The sequence below is a fragment of the Watersipora subatra genome, chromosome 5 (assembly GCF_963576615.1).
Source record: "Watersipora subatra chromosome 5, tzWatSuba1.1, whole genome shotgun sequence".
NCBI classification, from domain to species: Eukaryota; Metazoa; Bryozoa; class Gymnolaemata; order Cheilostomatida; family Watersiporidae; genus Watersipora; species Watersipora subatra.
This window is the reverse complement of record NC_088712.1, coordinates 20,754,934-20,777,666: the sequence shown is the minus strand read 5'-3', so window position 1 is coordinate 20,777,666 and position 22,733 is coordinate 20,754,934. Positions and strand designations below refer to the sequence as shown.

Here is a 22,733-nt window from a genome sequence, read left to right as displayed (position 1 = left end):
TGTGCTAGTTTGAGCAAAGAGGAAGCTGAGCTGCTGTCGAGGCTGGAGCCTAAAGGTGCCAAGTGGGCCTGTAAGGTATGCAGCAAGGGAGAAGTTTTTGTTCAAAGTAATCCCCAGCTAGATAATATCGAGAAAAGTTTGGATGAAATCAAGTCCTTGGTTATTGGTAGTCTTGAACCTCAAGTTGAGGCTATAAAAAAAACATATGCTGCAGCAGTACAAGATATCGAAAGGAACACAAAAGTTCTTGTTAGTGCTGCAAAACAAACACTTGTGAAAAATGAAAACGAACAGAAAGAAGCTAGAGACAAAAACCTGATTCTTTTTGGACTCCAAGAGTTCAACACCAAACAGGAAACTGTTGAAGAAATAAACAAGCTCTTTTCAGAATGTCATCTCTCAAAAGTAATTGAAAAGAAGAACATGTATAGGCTAGGTAGGATAAGTGAAGAATCTGACTTGAAAGATAAGAAACCAAGACCTATCAAAATATGCACAGAGTCTAAGGAAGACAAATGGGAAATAGTGAGAAGAATCAACAGCTTTAAGAAGGGGGGTATTTTTGCAAAGCTAGATATGTCGAAAGAGGAAAGAGAGGAGGATTTTCAGTTATACCAGACGTTAAAGAAAATCAGAGCAGAAAATTCTACAAATCGTTACAAAATAATCAAAAAAAAATAGTGAAAGTAGACCAATAAGCCTTCTTTTAGCAAACGCAAGGTCAGTGAAGGGTAAACTGAATGAAATAGAAGTTTTAGCATCGGAATATGATATACTATGCATTACAGAGACACATATTGATTCGTCTTTCAATAATGAAATGATTTTGAGCTCATCGCAAAAGTGTATTTATAGATGTGATCGAGATTGCCATGGCGGAGGAGTTATGATTGCCCTTTCACCATGTATTAATCACCACCAGATCCACTTAGAGGGTACATATTTTCCAATAGAAGTAGTTTGTGTAAAAATAGAATGCGTTGATAGTGGCCTAGATTTGATAATTTTGTGCCTTTACATCCCACCATCTTTTATCAGACAAACAATTGATCCACTTGACGATCTACTGGGACAAGTAGTGTCAAGATTTCCTAAATCTACTATATTTGTTTCAGGCGATTTTAACTTGCCTGACATAGACTGGATTATAGGTCAAGTTCGTTCTGGATCTCACAACAAAACACTTCACAAATCTTTTTTGAGCAGTCTGCTATCCCATCACCTGACCCAACTCGTGACTGAGCCTACACACCAACTTGGCAATACACTCGACCTAATCCTTACTAATAATGACAGCCTTTTTACAGATTTGAATGTGATCAATCCTGGACTAAGTGACCATTACATGGTAGGCATAAATATAAAAATCAGGGAATTTAGGCCAAATAGTAAGCATAATGATTCTTTTAAAATATACGCTAAGGCAAATTTTGAAGCTATCACTCTGGCTCTAGAGAAAACACTTTCTAAAGTGTCAAGCGCTATTCAAAATGAAGAAAACATAAACACAACATGGCAAATCTTTGAAACGGACTTGAAAGAAGCAGTCAGTAACTATGTACCTAAATGCACAAAAAAGATCAGAAACAAAGACGAGCCCGTATGGTTTAATGATTCTGCCAGGAAGTGTGTAAGATCGCAAAGAAAATTGTATGATAAATTCAAGAAAAGTGGCCTGGACACAGACCTACAACAGTACAAACAGGCTAGGCGCCAAAACAAAAAGCTCTTTAGGAAAATGGAATATGACCACTATGATAGAATATTATTCAAACCACTGAGTTTGGGAGATAGCAAGCCTTTCTATTCATTTTATAGAAGGAAGAGTGGGAAGAGCTGCCATGGCTCTGTTATTTTTAAGGGTAAATCAGCTTTTGAGACTTCAGAGATTTTTAACAAGTATTTTCAGAGTGTTTTTTCTGGGAGCAGTTCATACTCAGACCCGCTTTGGGCTGAAGGGAACTGTCCGATTACAATTACTAGTGAGGGGGTGAGGAAATTGTTAATTGGTCTGAAGACCGGAAAGGCCCCAGGCCCTGACCAGCTGAGGAAAGAGGACCTCAGTCTTGATGTGGTGGTCACTAGTCAGATTTTAGCTCTTATCTTTCAACATTCTCTTAATACTGGCCAGCTGCCTGATATCTGGAAGGCGGCAAACGTAGTACCAATTTTTAAAAAAGGCTCGAGAGACAACCCCAGTAATTTTAGACCAGTTTCACTTACATGTATTGCATGCAAACTTTTGGAACATATAGTACTAAGCAATATTAATCAGCATCTTAATGTAACGCTCAACCCAAACCAACATGGATTTAGACAGGGTCTCTCATGCACTACCCAACTTGTCACAACAGTAGATGACATTATGAAAATGGTGGATGGAAATGACTCGGTACACGCTGCAGTGTTGGATTTTTCGAAAGCTTTCGATCGAGTACCTCACGGTCTCTTAATTGAAAAGCTGTTATTTATTGGTATTGACTCAGCAGTAGTTAGATGGATAGCACATTTTTGGCAGACCGAATGCAGAGAGTGGTTGTGGAGGGAGCAACGTCTGGTTCTCTTGCAGTAACTTCTGGTGTTCCTCAGGGTTCCGTGCTGGGGCCCTCTCTTTTTCTAGTTTACATTAATGACATTTGTAGCATTATAAAGACATCGACAATAAGACTTTTTGCGGACGATGCCCTTCTTTATTGCCCGGTTAACAGCTTAGATAGTTCCCAGAAATTCCAGGAAGATTTGTTTTTGTTGGAAAGGTGGGCTGAGCATTGGGGTATGGTGTTTAACACTGATAAGTGTCAAATAGTCAGGTTTGGTAAGAACGGTCTTGATAGTTCTGTGGATTACTTTTTAGGAGGAATAGCGTTAGAGAATGTATCAGCTTTTAAATATCTTGGAGTTGAAATTACTAGTGATTTTAGTTGGGACTTGCAGATTGATTCGGTGACGGCAAAGGCTTCTCGGAGGTTGGGTATGATGAGGCATGTGCTTTTTAAGGCCCCCAGAAAGGTGAAGAGGGTTGCATACCTCACCTTGTGTAGACCCATAATGGAATATGCAGGTGAGGTATGGGACCCTCATTTAGTTAGGCAGATAACATCGTTGGAGAATGTGCAGCGAAGGGCTGTGCGTTTTATTTCAGATTTGAGGGGAAAACAGAGTGTTACGGAAGCAAGGCAGTTTTTGGATCTAGAGCTGTTGGAGGCAAGGCGTAAGAGTGCTCGCATGACATTGATGCTAGAAATTTTAGCGGATAGCAAGCACAGTTCTTTTGTTGATAGTTTTAAGCATTTACAAGATACAACTCATGATCATAATACAAGGTCAACAACTAACGGGGAACCCCCCGCCATTGAGTCAAATTCGAGTTTTTATCAATATAGTTTTATGCCCAGGACTTCCCGCAACCTGCGAGGAAAGCCATGAAATTTTATCGAATTTTTGACAGACATTTTGAAGGCCTTCTTTTACCCGCGAGCGGGGTCTAAAGGCTCGAGTTTTACCTAGACCTAGACCTAAGGCAGACATTTATTTCTGTTCAATATAAAGGAAGATTTAGCGTTGTCGGTCATGGAATATTGCATAATTAGAAATATTTTGATTAATATAGACTCACTGTGCATTTGGGCCGTTTTTATGCCAAGTTTATATGGCAAAAATGTCTAAACAACTTGCACATGTTTGAGTTTAAATTTATCTGCAGTTTTTGTGCCAATCCAATTTTTAGTTATTTATGACTTGACACACCTTATCTCCACGCTCGCAATTATTTTGTAGTCATTTTAACATATGATGCTTATATTGATTTAGCATTCAATAAAAAGGGATTTGCGACAGTGCTTCAAAGGCTTTCATGCTTTAGCTTAAGCCGAAGATTCTATGCTAGCCAAACAAAGTTCAACCCTCCTGCTTACTACATTAAAGATAATTCTAATAACAACCTCAACTCTAAAATGAACAGCTTCAGCTTACCAGATGGTCTCACTACTACAAAACCTACTGCTAGCTCCTGATATAACTGCTTAAAGTTAGAAAAGGTTGTCAGTCAACTGACAGAAAAAATCTGTGGAGTAGAAAATCAGCTACCAACACAAAACAGTATTCTACTGTCATCTACCTGTCCGAGAATGGAAGAGCTTGAAGCCATTTTAGCTTCTTTAACATTTCAACCAACTGAAATAAAAAAGAGTGAATCAGACTTATGACAATGCGTGCACTACGCCAAAAGAACTTCCAAATCATAATAATCGCATACAACCATTTGCGCTCCACTATCCACTAATCAACAGAAATACTCATACCACTAGGAATCTTATTACAAACTCTACAACTGACTATGCTACTACTACACCTCCAACTAACAGAAACTATGATAGTCCACTCAAACCAAGTAAAACATATGCTACAGTATTTAAACCTGAAAATTGTATTGTCATAAGCCGCAGTGACAAAAACGTCGTCGAAAATCTTTTTAAACACACTAAATAAGACACAATACGGCATACGTTTTGTGTTAACCATGGCTCTCTCATTATAGACATGGTCAACAGATATAAATTTTACTCATCAAATCCGAGATTTATAGTGCAACTTCAATCTGCAGAAAAAACAGCTAGGATCACCAAAAACTGGAAAGCCGATAGTTTTGGTGGCTTTTCTTCTATTAGAATGACTATTGACGCCTAAGGAATCATTGGAGCATATTGGTATGATAAAAGGAGTTCTTGAAGATATAAATAAGATGACTAATAAATATTTTATGCCATACAACAAAAAATCATCATGCCTCCTTTTTTAGGCTTGTCAAAAACGAGCAACCACTGTGTACACTGAAAATAACATTCAAAGATAAACTCCAGCTAAAACAAGCAGTAAAAATAGCCTATTACTTTCCAACTTAAATTTTCAGAGTAGAGCATCTCTATGCCAACACAAACCTCAATAGACACAGCAACGTTTGTTCAATTTGTTAGGTTGCCCATTGCTCACGTAAACATACGGCGACTGCTTAACAAAGTAGATGATGTAAAATATCTAATCAACAAATGCAATTTCAAAATTTTTTATGTTTCTGAGACACTGTTGAGCACCTCAATAGATAGTAATTTGTTGTTTGTTTCTGGTTATGTAATACAGCATAAAGATAGAATAGGTAGGCAGGGTGGTGGTGTTTTGACTTATGTTCACTCTTCTATCAACTTCATCTCGCTACCTGATCTGGATAACATTCTACCTGACTATTATTATAAAAATCTCTCAATCTTACTCGAAACCATTTCTCACCTCAGTTGCTTGCCGACCTTCAAATTCTTATGTTACTTGGTCAGACACATTTGAAAATTATATTGCAAATTGTCAAGATATCTGTCATGAACTTATCATCTTTAAGAACCTTAACATAAACCTAAATGCTCCCAATCTCAAATGGAGCAATATTTTAAAACAATTGAACCTGGTTCACTTAATCAAACAAAACACTCGAGTCCAAAAAAAATCTCAATCACTTATTGACCACATATACACAACAAAACAAGATAACATTCATCAATCAGGTGTACTCAAAACTGGTATGAGTGATCATTATGTAATCTTTGCATCTCATATGTTAGGCACCTCAACTACAGAACCTAAAACATGCCAAAAAATAACATATTTTGACTGGAAAAGTTTCTCAATTCTAGCTTTTCTAGAAGAATTAAAAGGAACTGACTAGCTAAATATTTACCTATCACCTTCCGTTGAGACTATGCTTAACGCATTTACTTCTAAACTAAACTCAATTATCTTGCACCACTTAAAAATCAAGACCCAATTTGTCAATTCCTCAACTCTTCCCCCTGGTTGGACAGCAAAATTTGGCCAAATATAGAAAAGAGAGATAGATGTAAAAACCAGCAGTTATAGAACGAATATTAAACACCAAAAAACTACATGACAAATCTGATATGTAAAAAAGAATCTTTATATTTCTAACTTAATTTCAGAGTCAAAAGCTAAGCAAACCAAAAAGATGTGGCAAGTTATGCGCAGCACTAGCCAAAATGACGCTAATCCAGATATGTCATCAGAAACTGATACCCCAGGACGCTAGATGGGTAATGCTTTTAACAAACAATTTGCCAACATTTCTTGAAAATAAAATATCGAGATCGAACGCAGTTGGACTCCAATTTCGCAAAGCTATTCTCACGCTTCCGATACTATTTCACTTATACATACAAATGACGTAGTATACATACTGCATTGCATTAGTTAGGACAAAGTTACAAGTATTGACAATATTTCAATTCGAATTCTTCGCATATCACTCCCATTCATAATCATTCCGCTCACAGATATCATTAATAAAGCTATTAATGAAGCAACTTTCCCTGAGCTATAAAAAACTGCTATAGTTACGGCACTACACAAGGGTGGTGATAAAAATAACTCATCTAATTAAAGACTCATGTCTGTAGTTTCTATGCTTTCTAAAATTTATGAAAGACATTTACTTACTGCGCTTCAAATACACTTACATAGCAACAAAACTATTAGCAGGTTACAGTCAAGATTTAGAAAAAACCACTCTTGCATCACCACCATTCATTATCTCTACTCTACCTGGTCAAACATGGTCAAAATCAAGAATGCTTTAGTCATTATTTTTCTTTACTTTCAAAAGGCTTTTGACATGGTTAATCATAATATCCTTATTTCAAAACTTACAAACATAGGAATACCTGGTAAATTTCTCGACAACATCAGGATATACCTGAATAGACGACATCAATATGAGAAAATAAAACAATTCCGCTCAGATGCTCTTCCTATAGCTACTGGCGTTTCACAAGGGTCAATTCTTGCACCCGCACTGTTTCAAATTTTGATGAATGATTTATTGAGGCTGCCACCCACAACACACCTCATGCTTATGCTGACGATACCTCATTCTCTACATCCGAAACTGACCCTTCATGCCTCCAAACTAAAATAAATGCTGGCGTTACATTTATTCAACAGTGGTGTGTGACAAATCAAATGTCTCTTAACATTTCAAAATTTCAAAATGTGTTCTACCCTACACCAACTGTGAAATATACCAACACGCTATTGATGTTACAAAAAAGCTTTATGACATATGCAAAGACCTAAACATACTTCATAAAAACCATCGCTTACTACTTAATAAACAAGCGCTACTAGCGTTCTTCCCTTACCTAAGCTATCACAGTACTTTACCTGGCTCACTGCTCATTCAATACTCCACAATAACTTCCCTAAATGTCTCAGTTACAGCTTTCAAACCGTAAACCATGATCACAAAACCAACACCAGATTTAAATTACCTAGTACCATAAACCACAACAAACTCAACAGTAACCTACTACATTCATTTAACAACCTCTGGACTCATTTAAGAACTATTGCTCTGCAATCCTTTAATACTAAACTCAAACTACACCAACGATCCTTTAAACCATCCATTCACCATCTAACCTTACCTATTTTAACATTTTTATATTATAGTTTGTTTTCCTAACTTGAAATTTGTTGTCATAGATACGCATAACTATTTTCACAGAGCTTTTACTTGTCTACTTTTTGTTTAAACACTCATATCAATCCCCAAGTTTGCTTTTTAATTGTTTTACGCTTGCAGTTCCAACATTATTATATTGGTTATACTAATCACTACACAAAATCATCCATTGTTTAAGTTAGGAAGGTCGGAAAAATTTTTGAATGATAAATTTTTTTACTAAAATTACTTTGTATTCAAAATTTACATCACAGAGAGTCTATTAGAAAAGTTTAGCGTAGCATAGATATGATGATATGTAAATAGTTTGTCAGTTTTACTTATGCATACGTACATGGATAGTGTAATTAAAATCAGCATGATCTATGTAGAAGGTAGAGTAGTTAGCTGTTCTACTATCACCATCATGTGATTCCAGGTAGACACTCAGTTTCTTGTTGGTTTTTGTAAAATAGTGAATGGCATCTAAACCTATCATGGATAAAATAGTAGATGTGAAGACATCTTACCATTGTAAGAATATATGAGATGTACATGAATGCGCGAGACTAAACAAACTTTCAATCACATTTAAATACCTTTTTAATCGTCACAAACCTTTGTCTCACACATACGTATGAATTGAAAACACACTGTTGCATCTTATATCGGAACCTTACAAACTTTCAAGGACCCCATGGATAACCTCGGACAACCAGATTGCATAGAATCAGTAAAGGGTGAATAATGTCTAAGCATTCAAAGTTATTAAACAAATCTTCCAGTGATATGCAGAATCACCTGCTCAATAAAGAATGCTTTGAAAATGGTCGAGAGTTCTAGAACTAAAGCAAGGTTAAATGACACTATGAACTTAGCGTATTTCAAATACCATTCATGAAATATGATTGTTTATTTAAGTGAGACTCGTCATCACATCAGGAAGTAATAAGTAATGGAACAGAGGCTAAAATATCTGATTCAGCCTACACCTACTAGCCTCTAAACAATAAGACGATTCATCTTCTAGCCTTACATATTTTAACATTTTTATAATATACTTTGTTATTATAACTAGAAATTTGTTGTCATAGATACGCATAACTATTTTCACAGAGCTTTTATTTGTCCCCTTTTTGTTTAAACACTCATATCAATCCTCAAGTTTGCTTTTTACATGTTTTATGCTTTCAGTTCCAACATTATTATATTAGTTATACTAATCATTAGTTTTTAGTTAGACTATAGTTCTTTATTTTGTGTTTTTTTGTACACTGATTTTAGTTAGTTTACTTGCTGTGGTTCCTTGTGGAAGACATTTTGCAAAATAAGATTATTGATTACCACAATAAATATTGTTCATATATATATATCGTAAAGTTTGTAAAATTGATCTATTTGTTATTATTGTTTTTAATTTGGTGTCCTATAAGTGCGTTTGTACTAATTTACAGATTTATACTAAGCAAAGATCAGCAGAAGTCATCTGATGAGCTAGAATTCCTATGATCTGTGGCTGATGTCACATCACGATGGGAGACAGTTCTACTCATGGTAATGAAGTACGATGCATACTCCACTGGTTTTCAAGCTGGAAGCAATGGGATAAAGAACAGTTTTTTAAGCAGCTACTTGACAAGGCTGTTCCATCTAATGTATGTACTCATTGTAATGTATTCATTGTATTATTGTCTTTTAGTGACCATATATATTTGCTTAATTCAGTAGAGTTTCTCTTAGATGGGTGGTTAAAAGAAGCTTTGTGGTTACACCAACTACTCAATATCATGGAAAACTCTATGACATACTAAAGCATACGACACTATCTCCAACAAGTGTAACTTATGCTTATGGGAGAAATTCTTTATTATTTACAGACCATCACTAGGCACTCTTAAGCGTGGTTCCCATATACGTTGCAAAGCACTGGCGACAGCATCGCAGGCTATTAGCGGTGAAATGGAAACCTACGCGCCCGGTACCACCGAGGACCACCCGTAGTTGCCGGCGGGATCGCAATAGTTTCGCACTGCTCAAATTTCGCAAAAGACCGCAGGCAAAACCTTCCCGAAATGCATGGTACGAGTAAAGGTCACCATTATAGGAACGGCGTGGCGAGCGAACATTTTATTTGATTGCGCAATTATCTTTGCGATATTATTAACGATGTGGCTTTATGTGAACAGATGCAAGCGAGCCTAGTGTCGCAAGCGTTTTGCTGCAGGTGGTGTGTTACCGCCGGAGTGCAATCGATATGGGAACCAGGCTTTAATAAATGTAATGAACTATTATCATCATGCAGACATTCATCTATGTTCTTGCTACGCAATTGTATCACTTAACTATTTGGCTTTTGTACCCTCATCCAATTATCAGCTTATCTAACTCTGTATAACAGCATATTACTGGTGTATGAAATTCATTTTAGACATTTCATCTGAAGAGTGTAATACTCATTGTACCACATGAAACTATTAGTAATAAAATGTTTAACTTACAGAGTGAAGTTCCGCTTATACATATTTTATAATTTAGCTCTGATTTACCATTGAGCACTCTGTAACTTATTGTGCAGCATCCACTTTATGTAAATATATATAAAAGAAAACTGTTCAATATTCTACTTGTGCTTGCCAAGTTTTATTACGGATGTGACATCAGAAAAACTAACTTGACACCTTGAAAACATATTTGATCCTAGATTTTTTCTATTAACCTTTTAACATACAACCAGTTTTATTATCAGAATCATGGAATGGAACCAGCTTCTGATTTAATAACAGGTCTCCAAAATTTTCAAGCTTCTCCGTAACATCTAGCACGGTTCCCAAAGGCAAGACATGCCCTCAGAAATGTTAGCTACTGATAAATTGAAGTGTTCCTCAATGTATATACACTGTTTTTGGTGTTTCTAATTTATTACGCTTTTGACAAAACTCTGTGTGTTACAAAACAACCAATGTAACAGAATATTTGGCTCATCAAAAGGTTAAGCAGACTATTCCTTAGATCTTCAGCTATCCTTAGGAATAGTTAAAGCAATTTGCCTACTACATTTCTTTGAAAATTTCTAGCCGGCCTTCTAAGTAATTGAAAGAGATTCAAGAGCTTTAACATAAATTCCAATAGACAGCTCATCATCTTTTATCTAGTATGGAAACACTGCATTAAATAGTATGTAACATTTGTAACAAGTTTTGAAGAGAAAAGTTGAGAACTTAAGTCACTTGTAGTTACTAAAACTGAATGTTTAACAGCTATAGGGCAAATGGTGTAAACTGGAGCAATGGCTGTTGTCAGAATGACTGGTGTCGTTATTGTACTCTGAATGAGATCAAATCCATCAAACACATGAATTGTATACTGACTCATTCAACTGATTTCTGTTGTAGGTAGATACAATGCTAGATGCCATGAACTCTATTACAGTCAAAGATAAACCCCCTTCCATCTTGCAGTGTCAACTCAAATTATTCAATCAATGGTTTGATACATGGAGTGGTATTGATAAGCAGATGTTATATGAAGGACTCACTGAGGCTGACCCAGCTTTCATGATTCTTCTGAATGAATCTGTGTTTGTTCAGTCAACAAGACTATCTTAGCCTGTGTTTCATTAGTTATGAGATAATGACTGTATGTATAGCCTCAGATCAATCAGCTGAATATATGCCGACGGATTTACCAAAAATATGGTTTACAAGTTTGATAGTCTTGCCATTCAGCATTTTAAGTCAGGACTCACTGTTATTTAGACTAAATGTATTCTCATGCAAAAATATTTTCAACAGTGACAGTCGCATGACTTCTCACTGGAATAGTATTAAAATAAACCAGCATATCTTATAGTTATTACAGTTTGTTTGAATAGTTTCATTTCACGTGTTACATAATAGAGTTTATTTCTATTTCTGGAGTTCAATATCATATTGTTATTGCACCCGTGTTGTTTGAGAGCATTTTTGTCTGACAAAATTGAGTTCAATATTCATCCAGCTAATTCAAATCAAATTATTGGTGTATAATGTACAAAAAGAGCATAAAAGTAAGCTCTAGTTTTAATTTGTAGATAATAGTCAAACAAAATGTAAACAACTGCAACAAGTAAACAAAATAAGATAACTATCCTCCCACCTCGGAGTGAGAGTAAGTTAGCACAAAGAGAAATCTGTTAGGAAAGTATAGTTTTCATGCTCCTGGCTGATCTGTTTCCATAAAAGTATTTTAAACCAGGTGCTTTACAACTGCATGTTTTTCGATCAACAACTGGATGTTAGTGTCTATTCATGCCTGAGCCTTTCATTTGGGGCTTTCTATTCTTATACTACCACCAAGGTTTGCAAAATCATCTTAATATTCTACTGATGTTTGAAGCTGCTAATACAATCAGGTTAAAAGCTATTTTTTCATCAGTGTAACAAGTATCTACCAAGTATACATGGTGATATACACACTAAAACATTCTGTTTTTCTTTTACCTTTGACATACTGCGCTTCTCAAATCAATAACTAATCTTGTTCACGTATTGTACATAATAGGGAGTTATTCAAAGCTCCAAGTTGTGCTTTACTTACAAGAAACTTTATTGATTTAGAGAATAGATTTTACTACATTTTCAATTCATGATTATTGTAAGTGCTAAGATGCTATCCAAGTGCTATCTCATCAGTAAACTTGTGATGAGGTCAGAAGCTGAAGCAATCTATTTTTAGCTCAGGCAGTAAGATATTGTTTTTACGTGTCACCAAAGTAAACATGTTTGTTTGGATAAATATACATTTGTAAATACATTTCACTGCAGTATTTAGACTCTCACAGCAACTAATATATTGATTTTTGTTCTTGCTGGTTTTTTGCGTAATCATTAAAAAAAGAGTCAATATTATTTTTTTCGGTAGCTGTTTAAAACTCTTTTGTTGCTGTATACTTTTTTGTATCTTTAGCAAGAATCTCTCAAAGCAAGCTTTTTTAGAACCAGGCAAATTATTTTAAGATATAAAAAAGTACGTTTTTTAAAAATATTGGCAGGTTTAAAATTTATACACGATGCTGGAGATTTTCGTTGCTACTAAAACCACCCATGACTCTGAAGAAAACATGATTCACCTGTTCAAAGTATCTGTGGAACTGACAGCTCGGGTTATGGACCGATGTCCTCAAAACACCTAAAGTATAATATCACCATAGACATATTTATTTTAAGTAACTGTGTTCACAAGTTGAAAGTTGCAAAGCTAGAACATATTGTTGATGTACGACCCGAATAAACTAATAACTAGTGTGAGTATCTATTTGCTCATTACTGAGTTCTACACAGAAAGTTAATAAAGCTGTCACACTGTCACTTAGGAACAATGAGATAAACAATATAAAATATGTAATAGGTGTGACTATCTATCAAAGCTACAAAGATTTACGCCACCTGATTACAACACAATCGAAATTGTAACTAAAATAGAATCTTATTCGGTGGGATGAACTTGATTAGTGCAAAGTGACTGAAGCCTACTCCACACCTTCTGTACATATCCTTGATTTACATAGGCATACAGAGAGATGTTGGCGATGCCATATGCGGTTTGAAGTACTTGCGTGACATACCCTTGAATATGAAAATACTCATCAAGTTTCTTTTCATCCTTGAATGCCAAAAAAGCAACCATTGTGGCAAGTCCAGTTGACAATGTTGTGTAAAACAGAATGCTTGTTCCTCTAATATACTGAGAAGCTTTAATCAACACTTGATCATCTTCCTTTAGGTTACTTCTTGCTTTCATTCTTTTCAGCTCTCGAGTGATTCTGATCAGCAGCACAGAGGTAGAAACGATTATTATTACACTAATCAATGCGAAAAGTGCTTTCGCCATATTCTTAGCTAGATTGATGCTATCACTTTTGCCAATCAAGTCGGTAGAGTACAGCAGATTCAGCGGTAGCGACAAACAGATACTGATTATCAGAGCAAGACAAGACAGCTTTCCAATGTTCTCCACAATTTTGGAAGTTGTGTACTGAAATGGCTTACACACTGCATAGAATCTGTCTATACAAGCAAGCAAAATCTGCCAATATCGAAAAAGAGTCACACCTTGTGTTAAGCTGTCAACCACAAACATAACTTGCACAATCTTGCGAGCAAACTTTGATGGTGTGAGAAGCAAAAGAGAGCCAACGATATAGAAGCCGCTGTACAGGATATCTGCTAGGCCCAAGTATACAAGGACCCAAAAGAAGCTTAACTTCCGCACCTCAGACAATCCGCTCACCATCTTAATATGTAAAACATTCAGTCCTATAGAGAACGTGTTAAGAAAGATTAGGCAGATAATGAAAGCTTCATGTTTCTCCAACTTTTCTTCTACTCCATTGATATGTCCATCAGTGTTCACAGACTTGTTCATTGTGGCAGACGACCGTTACCGAGACAAACTTTCTTTTTCGTTGCTTCTGCTTCAACTGACGGTGTGACCAAACCCCACTTGCTATAGAACACATTGATTATTTTTATTGAGGATCCATGATTTGAACGTTGAACTTGTTTATAGTAAGAAGCAGCGAGTTTCAAAATAAGTGGTCTGGATAAGATAGATTTGTAACTACTTTCACTTAACAACATGCTTTAATTTTACATCAAAGAGCATCAAGGAAGAATCGCCTATTTCAAGTTTGATTAACTACATGTATTTGAAATTGTTATCGATTCATTACAAATACAAAAGATCCAATCTGCAAACGGATCATCAAATGATTCATAACAACTTCAAATAATCATCTGTAGTTGTGGTAAATTATTACCAGCTAAGAAATAGCAGCTAGGCAGTTTTGATCCCTTTCTCTGTAACTACACCAAAAGAACACATAAAAATAGCTATACCGCACTTCATGAACCTAATTTTATTGAATTCGTGTGATAACTTATTAACCAGTTGTAAAGGAAACTGGAAAAGCTTGTGTACTATGTCATACACAAAATCTTGATCATCAACAAAGTTGTGTTCAGATCAATATATATATGTATATCTGTGTATAATAATACATGTCAAATCACACATAACAGCAAGGCAGAAGTTTTTCTAGATGATATTCTGTATTGGCCTCTTTATATATGGATGGCGTCATTAGGCTCTGCCTGTTACCTAATCATGCTCCAAATTGGATGTCCGTGTCAAAAGTCCAGCTTTTCGGATTAGTTCAAACTGAGCTGAGAGTCAACCTGAGCCTACTACTGAATGGCTCGCAAGACTAATTTTTTTAAGTTCAATAAAAACCTACTGTCATCTAAGGTCAACAATTACATTTAACCCTTTCCGTACCAAACCAACTATATTGGGATTAGAGACTTGTCCTAATTTACCAATCCCATAAAATGCTGACAGTATCCAATCTTTTATAGACCTTTTTCTTTAAATCATTTTATTTATTTAGAAGAACGCATTATACCTTCTATTTATTGATTTGAATAAAAACAATAGGCTTCGTACTAGTATTTTGAGGCTAATAGCTGTGTCTATTACACATGAATGAGAAGCACATTAGCAAATATTTGATCTTTTTTATAGAAAGCTATTCAACAGCAATGCATGCAGCTATTTAAGCTATGCAAAAATATTTATTTGGATGAAGACATCGACTGGTTTGGAAGTGAAGAAAAAAGACCTTGCTGTAGGCAATGGGATGAAGAGCAGTTGTTTAAGCAGCTGCTCGACAAGGTTGCTCCATCGAATGTATGTGCTTATAACTAATCCAACAGTTTGTTTATTCATAACTTTGTTCATACTCAGTCATAGATATAATAAACCCTAGATATACGAATAATGAAAATAAGTGAAGCGTATAAATAGAATGATGCAACTTCATGGTGATGTGTAGAGTGAATCAGCTGATCTATGAATTCCTATTGACTTAACATTAAAACCTGCACAATTACTCCACAGTTTGTGCAACTGAAACCGCATATTTTATTAAAAATATATAAAAGCCATATAATGACTTTAGAAGAGAAAGGCAAGAATCTTACACACCTGTTAATGGACAATATGAATGATTTAAAATTTTATATTTCATTGATAATACAAAGAGTGACCAAATATAATTGAGCTAATAACAAACTATTTAATCAAATGAGAGTTAGACGCAGTTAAGCTAGACCATTGTATTAAACACCCATTAGACATGACTGAAAGTAACTAGGCAAGATAGTTTTTGTCTAAAGTTGGTTAAACTAGATTCCTTCTTTGAGGTGGCATAATGTATTCATATATTAATTTAGCGACTTGTTGTGGTTTTGAGTAAATTGGTGGCATGCATAGTGCATGCCACCTTTTAAAGCCTGTAAAACTCCGTGAAACCATGTAAAACCTTGACCGGGGTTATGTATTAAGAAATATGGTATTGTCTGTGATGTTACTTGTTTAAAAACTCTCTGTGTAATACCATAGCTCTCCATGTGTGAACATGAGTACTTTTCCGCAGCAATACGTATTCAACCTATTAATGGGTTTGGCGTAACCAATCCTCCTATGTTTTTAACCGAGATCAGATTCATGCCATCACTATTTCTACTTCCCACTACTTTTATATTGATTAATACTTAATACAGTCATCCAATTTGAATTAGAAAAAAATCCTCATCAACGATTTCCTCATTTTCACCTTCCTCCGCTTTTATCTATTCCTTTTTTTACTTCCTAACCAGAAAATGTAGCAGGAGTTGGTCAGGTTTTTCAGTCCTGCTCACATCCAGATTAACACAGTTAGCATTGGGAGTTGGTGTGGTATCTGATTTTTTGAGCAGTGCTCCAAGTGCAGATCCGAAACACTGCATATCTCGGGTTATTTGTATAGCCAACCTTTGATCGTGTCATGAAAAACAGAGTCTCTATTTGATCCTGGTTGATCTTAAATGTTAGGGAGAAGTGGATGTAAGGGTAGTTGCTGAAAAATATTGAACAATGCCATGTACAGAGTTGGCTGCTGACTCAAAACCAATGATGAAGGTTTTTCTACTATTTTCCACCACCAGCTTCCCGCTTGTTGTCTTTAATTGGCATAGATAGCTTATGATATTGTTGAGAAGTTCATTTTTGAGTTCAAGTTCTGTTTTGTTATAGGCAATACAGGATATACCTGGGGTGTTTTAATTTCCTCTGATGACATTTCACACAAAAATTGGTCTTATTGTTACGTTTACGGCTTAAAACTAGTTTGACAATCATGGCTGCACTACTAAACTCATTGCTCAATTGAAGGCTATGATGGTGTGATGCACATCACTGCGAAGTAACATCATGAATACGACAGCCAATTATATGCCTCACTCTTGCTCCATTTTAATGATTGCTATTTGCCAATCTAAGGTTTACTATACCTATGGTTTTATCTCTTGTAACAATTGATTTATTTCGTTTGACACATGCATTTTTAAAACGATGTAAGATTTGTTTACAGTATTAAACATCCATTAGACATGACTGAAAATAACTAGGCGAGATGGTTTTTTGTCTAAAGTTGGTTGAACTAGATTCCTGCTTTGAAGTGGCAGTAGTATCACCAGGTGTAGGATCTTCAGGGTCCGATATTATGGTGCTGGCTGCTGTCTGAGATCTCCTTCCCTGTTTAATCCGGCTTTCTGTTCTCATGGTTGGTGTCAGTCTTTTCACAGCTTTTGGCTGAAGGTAGGTTGGATAAGCTGTAAATATTGTATACATGATACTTGATGTAGTGTCCAATCCTGTCTTTGTACCGCCTTCATTCAAGCATTAAAGCTTGCTCTCACGGCTCCTATTAATAGAGGTGGAACGAGACACGAGACGTCTCGAGTATCGACCTGTCTCGTCTCGTATCGGTCTCGTCTCGACTTAACTATTGCCAAGCTCGAGACAGGAAATAGAACTAAAGCGCCTGCGCACGTTTGTTAAAACATGGCTTCTTGCGGTAGCAACAACTCCATATATTGTAATGGATTGCGGGCAATTACCTTTAAAGTTATACCCGGTCCGTTATTACCTGTGTCTATTGATTATGTTGGCCAGCGAGTCTAATCATGTAGTCAGGACAACGACCCTGTTAATATTTTGTAGTTCGGGTTTTGTGTCCTTAAAACAGATACCGGGTCGTATCCAATTATCCTCAGGATAATCCAATTTAATAAATAAGACTTGCGGGTAAAATGTCTGTATTTTATCGTATCGTGTCTAAACACCAACTACCCTTTATAAAATTCGGGCCTCTTTTATATACTACCAATTGCGGGTAAAACTTGCCCGGACACGGAGAAACGAACGAAAGGCCGTGTCGACCATAGTCCGTGTTCGGTTAACAATGACGTTATTATTAATATAAGAATATACATGTACATGTATACAGTAATTCATATAATTTCATGAGTACAATTTAAATATAATTCACATACTAAAGTTAATACACAAACAAAACTTAACATTAATGAAACGATGAGATTGAAAGTGTTATCGTGTGTTCTTTTAGTTGCGGTATTTCTTTGTAGAGCGACGGCTATCGGTTTCATTACACATTACATTAAAAAGTAAGACCTATTAAATAGATGGTAAAATATACATGTACAAAGCAATATGTTTATAATAATTATTATCAATCAAGCTCAAGATTCTTAGAAATATATAACTTCGGTATTTTAGAGCTGTTTGTGTCACTTTTGTTTACAAATACTACATGCATATCACTATTAAAATGTTGTATTTAAATCGTTTACACCAGGTGAAAATTCAGTTTAAAAAAGGTTCATCAATTTTATATATACCAAGTACGCTAGTACTTGTGTAGTGAAACCATCAACAAATGCTCATTATTTTACTGTCTCGTGTCTCGAGTCTCGAATTTTTACAAGACAGTGTCTCGAGTCTCGTCTCGAGCTTAAAAAACCTGTCTCGTTCCACCTCTACCTATTAATAAGTTTAGCAATAGGGATATTAACATACTCAAATTAGCCACTGGCAATGTGCCATGCTAATGCTAGGTGGCAGGAAATGACATTACCTGACACTGTTTATAAGCTGTTTTTTAAACCCGTGCAACACCAGTCACTTGGCTAGTTAGACCTATAAAACAGTGTTTGATTGTGTGTGCCTTGGGTCGACTCTATGCACACTTTCTTTTGGATTATCCATTTAATGTGCAAGCATATTGTTGGTCTTGTTCTATTGAATTTATATGTCACTTAAATTCAGTTGAGACACTTTTTATTTTGCTTGTGTTTAACCTATTAACATACAACCAGTTGTATTATCAGAATGATGAAATAGAACCAGCTTCAGATTTAATAACAGGTCTCCAAAATATTCAAGCTTTCCATAACATCCAGCACAATTCCCAAAGGCAAGACATGCCCTCAGACATTTCAGCTACTGATAAATTGAAATGTCCCTCAATGTATATACACCGTTTTTGGCATTCTTAATTCATTACGCTTGTGACAAAACTCTGTGTGTTATAAGATAACCAATGTAAGAGAGTTTTTGGCCCATTGAAAGATCAAGCAGATTAATTCTGAGAGCTTCGGCTATTCTTAGGAATAGTTAAAGCAATTAGCATACTACATTTCTTTGAAAATTCCCAGCCGGCCTTGAAACCGATTAAAATAGATTCAAGAGCTATAATATAAAACTTGATAGACCATCATCCTTTATCTGGTATGAAAAAACTACTCTAAATAATACGTAAGAACTTAAGTCACTTGTTGTTGCTAAAACTGAATATTTAACAGCTATATGGTAAATGGTGTAAACTGGAGTAATGACTGTCATCGTAATAACTGGTATCGTTATTGTACTCTCAATGACATCAAAGCTATCAAATCCATAAAACAGATAAATTATACATTGACTCATTCAACATTTTTCTATTGCAGGTAGATAGTACCTATTAGATACAAAGCTAGACACCATGAACTATGGTACAGTCAGAGACAAGCCCCCTTCCATTTTGCAATGTCAACCCAAATTATTCAATCAATGGTTTGATACATGGAGTGGTATTGATAAGCATACTTCATATGAAGGACTCACTGAGGCCGACCCAGTTTTCATGACTCTTTTGAATGAATCTGTGTTTTGTCAGTCAACAAGACTAACTTAGCGCATGTTTCATTAGTTATGAGATAATGACTGTATAACCTCAGATCAATCAGCCCAATGTATGCCAACTGATTTACCAAAAAGTTAATTTATGTGTTTAATAGTCTTGCCATTCAGTATTTTAAGTCAGAACTCACTGTTACTTAGACTAAATGTATTCTCATGCAAAAAATTTTTCAGCAGTGACAGTCGCATGACTTCTCATTGGAATAGTACTAAAATAAACCAGCATATCTTATAGTTATTTCAGTGTGTTTGAATAGTTTCATCTCACGTGTTACATAATAGAGTTTATTTCTATTTCTGGTGTTTAATATCATAAAGTTATTGCACCCATTTTGTTTGAGGGCATTTTTGTCTGACAAAGCCGAGTTCAATATTGATCCAGTTAGTTGGAATCAAATTATTGGTGTATAGTGTACAAAAAGAGTATAAAGGTAAGCTCTAGTTTTAATTTGTAGATAATAGTCAAACAAAATGTAAACAATTGCAACAAGTAAACAAAATAAGATCACTATCCTCCCACTCAGAAGTGAGAGTAAGTTAGCGCGTAGAGAAACCTGCTAGGAAAGTAAAGTTTTCATGTTCCTGGCTGATCTGTTCCCATAAAAGTATTTTAAACCAGGTCCTTTACAACTGCATGTTTTTCAGTCAACAACTAGAAGTTAGTGTATATTCACGCCTGAGCCTTTCATTTGGGGCTTTCTATTCTTATACTGCTACCAAGGTTTGCAGCATCATCTTCTTAATATTCCACTGATGTTCGAAGCTGCTAATACAGTTAGGTTAAAAGCTAATTTTTCATCAGTGTAACAAGCATCGACCAAGTTTACATGGTCATATACACACTAAAACATTCTGTTTACTTTTATCTTTCTCTTACTGCGCGCTTCTCAAATCAATAACTAATCTTGTTTATGTATTGTACAGAATAAGGAATTATTCAAAGCTCCAAGTTGTGCTTTGCCCACAAAAAACTTTATTGATTTAGAGAACATATTTTACTACATTTTCAATCCATGATTATTGTAAGTGCTAAGATGCTATCAAAGTGCTATCTCATCAGTAAACTTGGGATGAGGTACAGAAGCTGAAGCAATCTATTTTTAGCTCAGGCAGTAAGATATTGTTTTTACGTGTCATCAAAGTAAACATGTTTGTTTGGATAAATATACATTTATAAATACATTTCACTGCAGTATTTAGACTCTCACAGCAACTAATATACTGATTTTTTATTCTTGCTGGTTTTTTGTGTAATCATTGAAAAAAGAGTCAATATTATTTTTTTCGGTAGCTGTTTAAAACTCTTTTGTTGTTCTATACTTTTCGGTATCTTTAGCAAGAATCTCACAAAGCAAGCTTTTTAAGAACCAGGCAAATTATTTTAAGAGATAAAAAATCACATGTTCAAAAAATATTAGCAGATTTTAAGTTCATACACGATGCTGGAGATTTTCGTTGCTACTAAAACCACCCATGACTCTGAAGAAAACATGATTCACCTGTTTAAAGTATCTGTGGAACTGACAGCTCGGGTTATGGACCGATGTCCTGAAAACACAAAGTATAATATCACCATAGACATATTTATTTTAAGTAATTGTGTTCACAAGTTGAAAGTTGCAAAGCTAGAACATAATTTTGATGTACGACCCAAATAAACTAATAACTAGTGTGAGTACCTATTTGCTCATTACTGAGTTCTACACATAAAATTAATAAAGCTGTCACACCTTCACTTAGGTACAATGAGATGAACAACAAACTATGCAATAAGTGTGACTATCTATCAAAGCTACAAAGATATACGCCACCTGATTACAACTCAATCGAAATGGTAACTAAAATAGATTCTTATTCGATGGGATGAACTTGATTAGTGCAAAGTGACTGAAGCCTACTCCAAACCTTCTGTACATATCCTTGATTTACATAGGCATACAGAGAGATGTTGGCTATGCCATATGCGGTTTGAAGGACTTGCGTGACATACCCTTGAATATGAAAATACTCATTAAGTTTCTTTTCATTCTTGAATGCCAAAAAAGCAACCATTGTGGCATATCCAGTTGACAATGTTGTGTAAAACAGAATGCTTGTTCCTCTAATATACTGAGAAGCTTTAATCAACACTTTATCATCTTCCTTTAGGTTACTTCTTGCTTTCATTCTTCTTAACTCTCGCATGATTTTGATCAGCAGCACAGAGGTAGAAACTATTATTATTATGCTAATCAATGCAAAGAGTGCTTTCATCATATTCTTAGCTAGATTGATGCTATCAATTTTGCCAATCAAGTCCGTAGAGTACAGCAGATTCAGGGGTAGCATCGAACAGACGCTGATTATCAGAGCAAGACAAGACAGCTTTCCAATGTTCTCCACAATTTTAGAAGTTGGGTACTGAAATGGCTTACACACTGCGTAGAATCTGTCTATACAAGCAAGCAAAATCTGCCAATATCGAAAAAGAGTCACACCTTGTGTTAAGCTGTCTACCACAAACATAACTTGCACAATATTGTGAGCAAACTTTGATGGTGTGAGACGCAGAAGAGAGCCAATAATATAGAAGTCGCTGTACAGGTTATCAGCTAGGCCCGAGTATACAAGGACCCAAAAGAAGCTTAACTTCCGCACCTCAGACAATCCGCTCACCATCTTAATATGTAAAGCATTTAGTCCTATAGAAAACATGTTGAGAAAGACTAGGCAGATAATGAAAACTTCATGTTCCTCCCACTTTTCTTTTACTCCATTGATATGTTCATCAGTGTTCACAGACTTGTTCATTGTGCAGGGTGATCGTTACGCAGACAAACTTTCTTTTTTGGTGCTTCGGCTTCAACTGACGATGTGACCAAACCTCACTTGCTATAGAACACATTGATTATTTTTATTGAAGATCCATGATTTGAACATTGAACTTGTTTATAGTAAGAAGTGGCGAGTTTCAAAATAAGTGGTCTGGATAAGATAGATTTTTAACTACTTTTTCCTTAACAACTTGCTTTAATTTTACATAAAAAGCATCAAGGAGGAATAGCCTATGTCAAGTTTGAATAACTATTTGAAATTGTTATCGGTTCATTGCAACTACAAAGGATCCAATCTGCAA

General features: G+C 35.5%; 1 protein-coding gene across 1 annotated transcript; it reads left to right on the top strand.

The window, feature by feature from the left end:
• Positions 1–8,959: 8,959 nt before the first annotated feature.
• Positions 8,960–11,432, top strand: LOC137396859 (uncharacterized protein C14orf119-like). Its single transcript, XM_068083163.1, has 2 exons — positions 8,960–9,156; positions 10,894–11,432. Exons 1-2 carry the CDS (start codon positions 9,034–9,036, stop codon positions 11,104–11,106), a joined length of 336 nt encoding a protein of 111 aa, XP_067939264.1. The 5' UTR covers positions 8,960–9,033; the 3' UTR covers positions 11,107–11,432.
• The last annotated feature ends 11,301 nt before the right edge of the window (positions 11,433–22,733 follow it).

Coding starts and splice junctions, on each gene's coding strand:
- LOC137396859 (XM_068083163.1), top strand. CDS start 9,034: ATGGGAGACAGTTCTACTCATGGTAATGAAGTACGATGCATACTCCAC. Junction 9,157..10,893: donor ACAAGGCTGTTCCATCTAAT/GTATGTACTCAT, acceptor TTTCTGTTGTAG/GTAGATACAATGCTAGATGC.